General features: G+C 42.8%; 1 protein-coding gene across 1 annotated transcript in view; it reads left to right on the top strand.

Moving 5' to 3' along the window:
- The first annotated feature begins 4554 nt into the window (after positions 1–4554).
- Positions 4555–6000, top strand: part of RIN3 (Ras and Rab interactor 3) — a 70206-nt gene continuing 68760 nt past the window's right edge. The window contains exon 1 of the mRNA XM_085317531.1: positions 4555–4874. Within this exon, the coding sequence (XP_085173657.1) occupies positions 4828–4874 (47 nt within the window). The 5' untranslated portion in view covers positions 4555–4827. The remainder of the gene's footprint in view (positions 4875–6000) is intronic.

Raw genomic sequence — 6000 nt, 5'->3', positions numbered from 1 at the left:
GTTTGGTTTCCCGAAAGCACGGTCTGCTATACTAAGGCACCAGTCCAGAAGGCATTATGGCAGTCTCAGGAACATCCTGCTCACAGTATTCTGGCTGCTTTGTCCCATGGTATAGCGACATCCAGCAGGTTCACACTCAGTACTGGATGCTGACTAAAGGGAATGCAAGCAAGGTCTAAGCCACCTGCAGGGCTACTTTCCTTTCCCAGTGGCCTAGGCTCCAGTTGCCTGGAGATACTGTGAAGAGAAAGAATATCCTCTCTTAACTCCAGAGTGCCCATTTTCAACATCCCTCTAATCCATTTCAGGGCCTAAGATGACTTCTTGTATAGGTACAAAACTCTAGTTCTGTTCTGAGTTAAAGAAAAGCTTTTAAACGCAATTCTTTGGAAAAGAGGAACTAAGAGATTGCTTAGTCTCACATGCTGGTTTATTCACAAGTTCATTAGGTAAGTGTCTTCTCCCCACTAATACTCCTAGTCAGCAAGGAGACAGTAGTTAAAACTAACTTTGGCCTTATTTTTCTTAATCTTGTGAAGCAGACAGAMGAATATACTGCATTCTTTGGCTTTTGTGCTTTTTGGCACACGCAAGACTGACTTTTTTAAACTGGGGAAAGAAAAGGATTCTTTGGTACACACATAATTAATTTTTAAAAATAATCTGAGTATAGAAAGTACCCAGACTTTTAATACCTCATAGGTYTGGCATGATGAACCATCAGGATCTATTATGTAATAAGCTCTGTAAAAGACCCCGAATCCATGGATTAGTGACACAATAGGCATGACAATTCCTACAGGCTTTTATCTTATACCATGTTGCAGATGCTGTTGCTTCCTACTGTGTGAAAGGCAGACTACTGTATAATCTGCATATGTTGAAAGCACTTTATTATAGACAAAGTGCTTATTGTACTTAAGGGCTTCCCCATAAGCCATTTTTAAACCTTTCCAACTCAGCTGCATAAAAATACAAAAAAGGGCTTCAAAATGTTGTGGTTTAAACTGAAAAGGGTGAATCAGTCCTAGGAAAGATGAGAATTCTCTCCATCCCCACAGACACACATGTGCGCACACACGCACGCGCGCATACACACAGGAATTGAAGCCATTTTTAGGTTAGAAATGACCTTGTAAAATATAGCCCATATGAATACCCCAAATTGTAGGAAAATTCAGTTCTTTCTCTAAAACCTGTTTGGCTTGGATCTGTCACAGAGAACTAGCACTTTGCAGTGTCTGGATATTACTTTGTCATTTAGCTTTTGTAAAATCTGTTTCCTTCCACAGCCTGATACTAGAACAGTATTACATTGCAATCCTGTCAGGTCTCTGGCTTAAAAAAACACCCAGCAAAGCTCTGATAAAATATCATTTGTTAAAATTTGTCTTTATTTTCACGTTTTAAGTATATTACAGAAACATTTAACCATTTTGCATAAATACTAAATATTTTGCAGAAAAAACAGACTTCTTCATGAATTTTTAGTCAGTATCTTTAACAAAAATAATTTCAAAGCTTTACGGTTTTGAAAAAGTGTACATTCTTTAAATTGCAACTGGAGTGAAAGATTTCATGAAAAACAACAGAAAAGGATTTCTCTCAAATCACATGAAAGTGAGATAGTGCCACAATACTGGATTTTTGTATTTTATTCTGTATTTTTGCTGTTTTATCCTGTATGTTTTTAACAGTTCTAGTCCTTATGTTTCTTCTTTAACAATTTTTTTTTTTGGATTGAGAACTGGCTGAAAGGCAAGGCTCAGAGGGTCGTCATCAGTGACGTGGAGTCTAGTTGGAGGCCTGTGGCTAGTGGCATCCCCCAGGGCTCAGTACTGGGTCTCATCCTGTTCAACTCATTCATCAAWGACCTGGGTGAGGGGGACAGGGTGCCTCCTCAGCAAGTTTGCTGATGRTMCCAAGCTGGGAGGAGTGGCTGACACACCTGAGGGCTGTGCTGCCATTCAGAGAGACCTGGACAGGCTGGAGAGCTGGGCGGAGAGGAACCTCATAAGGTTCAACAAGGGCAAGTGCAGGGTCCTGCACCTAGGGAAAAATAACCCCTTGTACCAGTACAAGCTGGGGGCTGACCTTCTGGAGAGCAGCTCTGCATAGAARGACCTGAGAGTGCTGGTGGATGACAAGCTGACCATGAGCCAGCAATGTAAGGCCAATGGTATCCTGGAGTGCATTAAGAAGAGTGTCGCCAGCAGGTTGAGTGAGGTGATCCTGCCCCTCTACTCAGCCCTGGGGAGGCCTCATCTCGAGYACTGTGTCCWGTTCTGGGCTCCYCAGTACAAGAGAGACATGGAGCTACTGGAGAGAGTCCAGCATAGGACTACAAAGATGATCAGAGGGCTGGAGCACCTGCCCTATGAGGAACGGCTGTGAGAGCTGGGCCTCTTCAGCCTGGGGAAGAGAAGACTGAGGGGGGATCTTATCAATGTGTGCAAGTGCCTGAAGGGAGGGTGTCAAGGGGATCATGGACAAACTCTTTTCAGTAGTCCCATGTGACAGGACAAGAGGCAATGGGCAGAAATTGAAGCACAGGAAGTTCCGCCTGACCRTGAGGGGGAATTTCTTCACTGTGAGAGTGACAGAGCACTGGAACAGGTTGCCCAGAGAGGTTGTGGAGTCTCCTTCTCTGGAGATCTTCAAGGCCCGCCTGGATGCAACCCTGTCTAACATGCTGCTGAGGAGGGAGGTTGGACTAGATGATCCCCAGAGGTCCCTTCCAACCTTACTGATTCTATGATTCTAAATGCCTCACTCTTGGTGAAAATTGATATTCTGTATGCACAAAATCTTAGCTCCTTCTAAGTCTGTCTAGGATCACTGCATATCTCTGTAAACAGAGATCCTTCCCATGTGGACAGGGCAATACAGCACATCTTCATGGTTTTCTGCCTCTCAGCGAACTTACTTCCTAGCAAAGGAAGGGTAAACCTGAGTGGGACTGCTTCCCATTAGATTGCAGTGGAAGGAAATGAAAACCTGAGTGCAGTTAAATTTGTGTGATACATTCAGGAGTTTGTTGTCATTCTAACATGCAGGGTACATTTCAAAAGCGCCAAGTTGGTGATCAAATTCAGAGCACATTTTTCCCTGGACCTCTGTGCACAGAGCCAACTCTAGTCCAGAGTCAACAGAAGAATTCAGAGCTGAGATCTGGCAAGCCTGCAGTGAGAGATGTGTGAATCTCAGCCAGCTAGTTTGTCCAAGAGGGCTGAAGTGACTTCATCATTGTCTGAAAGTGCTTACATGAGTTGGAGTAAAGAGCTCCCTAATTTAGTAGAAAAGAGCATAATGAGATCCAGTAGATGAAAACTTAAACTGGACAAGGCAAGGCAAAAAAAAAAAAAAAATCAGATGTGAATTTTAATAATATTGATAATTAATCCTACCTAGAGAGATGATGAACTTTCCATTTTGCAGCCTTTGAGTCAGACTTTCTTGAATTTCTAAAAGAAATCCTTCTAAAAGCTTTTTAAGATAAATTTTCTAATGCATTAGAAAATGCATTAAGTTAAAGGCTTGATGAAAAAGCCCTTGAGAATGGCATGTCTTGTGTTACACAGGTGTGACTGGATGATATTGAAAGTCCCTGTGACTCTCCCTGGCTCAGACAAAGCCCAAGGTCCTCAGTCAGTGCCAGCAGAATWGGCTTCGTGTTCTACACAGATCTAATTTCCCCACATGCCACACTGGCTTTTCCATTTCCACTGTGAGCTTTATGGCACAGTCTACTTTTTGGCCAATATCCTGGAAAGCTAGGAAATTCCTTCCAAAGATAAAAGGGGCAAAAGGTTACCTTCATTTCCCTCTCTGTTCATGCAACTGCTTTTCCCATCCTCTGCTCCATATTTCCGCTTTATTTTTTCCATCACGTAGTCTCCTAACATCAAATATTTCCTGAATAATTGGGCTGCCAAATAGGAGTGCCACCAGCTCTGTCTAGCAGCACATATGTCAGTCCCCTGCATCCACAGCTGGTCTATAGTCAGTCGGGTTCCAGTAGAGCAGACACGGCTCATCTACTTATGTWACTCCAGGTCAAATATGCTCTGAGAGAGAAACTTTATGGCATGGATAGCTGCTCTTTTACTAGCAGTCCTATAATCTTGTCATTAGCTTCTGTACTAACTGGGAATTTTTTGCAAAGCTCTGCTCTGCCAGTGTTAGACATTTCCTTTTCTCAGGTCCTGTATAAATATAAAGGTTTCCAAGCTCCATCTGGTTCCAGTTACTCAAGCAACAGAAATACACATGCTTCAGGAATTTGCAGACGGAGACTTACTGCCTTGCTGCCTTATAAAATCCATTACAAAGTTCACCATCCTCCGTTGCCTCCTGATATACCTGTAGCCTACAAAACAATTTCCCCCCAAACTTACTTAAGTTAGAGAAACAAACTAGAAGCTAACAGTCTCAGGCCATTCTTTCTAATAACGTTAACCTGCCTTCACTACTAAATATGGCTTTATAATACACACACGCACACACACACACCCTTGACCACCAAAGACTGCCTCTTCCTGAAATCCCTCGTTCATATAAATACAGGAAGTAGAAATAAGAGAGGCTAAAATCAGACCTTCTTGGTAGTTTGCTTTCATTTCAGTGCTAGTTTAGTCTGCTGCCCTCCGATACTCCCGAGCCTGAAGCTGGTTTTAAACATCCTCCCCCTGCAGCCCCTTGAAATATCTTCTTCAATGCAAAACCTAAGGATGAGTAATTTCTACTCAGCAATGGAACAGAATTGCTTTCTTCAGCAAGGAACTCTAAAGCCACTGTGAAACAGAAAGTGCCTTAAAGTTTGCTGTAATGATGAAAACATCAGCAGGAGACAAGGGAGCCAGGGATGACTCAGGGTAAGTCCTGAAATTTTAGTGAATGCTCATTTTTAATAACAACTTCTCTACTCTTTTTCTATTTAACAAAGAGCTCTCAGCTGTATTTGCAAGCTGGCTGAGGAGTTATCAGCTGCACATCACAATGTAGCAGCATAGTTGTATTGTACAGTATTTACATGTTTAGCTAACAGCTGAAAACCAACTGCACCACCTTTATTTAGCTTGAATTTCAGCTATTTAGGGAAGAAGAAGGATGAGCTGTAAGCTGCAGTTTAAGGCAAATGATTAGAATAGGGAGAATTATGTGCTTTTGGAAACATGACAAATATTTTCTTGGAGGCTTGCTTTGTTTCCACTGAAATGCTGAGAAGTGARTAAGGGCTTGATCCTATGAGGTGATGGTCACTCCAGCTCCAGCTAGCCAAGGAACACACACACACMCCCTGTGCATAGACTCCCGGGGGACCTGAGGTGTGCTTTCAGTTAGGAAAAGGCTCTAGACTTTTCTGGCTCCTGGCCAACAGACATTGCACCTTACAGGATCAAGTCCCCCAAAAAGGTAGCAGGAGAGAAAATGGGTTTTTGATTTGGAGGACTGCCAGCTGCTGGGACTCTGGGGTCAGGCTGAAATCCACCCAAGGCTCATGTATCCTAAAACCCATGCTGAAGCTGAGCATTTCTGTTTCCTGTTGAAAACAATCAGGGGAAAATGACATAACTGCTGAAACCTTTGGACACCCCCTCCCCCCTCCTTGGAAAAACATATAATACCAGGTATTGTGAGTGCTTCTTATCTATCTGACACACTTAGACAGCCTGTTTCCCATGAATAGAAGCTCTTAGATGTGTCTGTGATGGGTGTGGTAGAAGAAGAAGTTCTATAGATGGATAGACATTGGATATTTGCATTTTCAGTCAGATCCTCCTTGACTTACAGCACAGTCAGTCAAAAAGAGGGTAAAATTGCTGCTGACCRGCAGCTGTGGTTTCACCATAGCACTGTTCCCAAATGCACACATGGAATAAGAGGAATGGAAGGAGAACCCTGCATTATAGCTATTGTTAGTATTTGCCTTCTTCAGGTGTTTACTCAGGAGCGAGGAACAATGTCATCTCTGTTCCAAGAAACAATTATCAGGTTCAA

This window comes from Rhea americana, unplaced genomic scaffold, assembly GCF_003343005.1.
Source record: "Rhea americana isolate MKP2758 unplaced genomic scaffold, rheAme1 scaffold_5, whole genome shotgun sequence".
Lineage (NCBI taxonomy): Eukaryota > Metazoa > Chordata > Aves > Rheiformes > Rheidae > Rhea > Rhea americana.
Note: the sequence above shows the minus strand (reverse complement) of the source record. Positions and strands in the feature narration are given on the sequence as shown.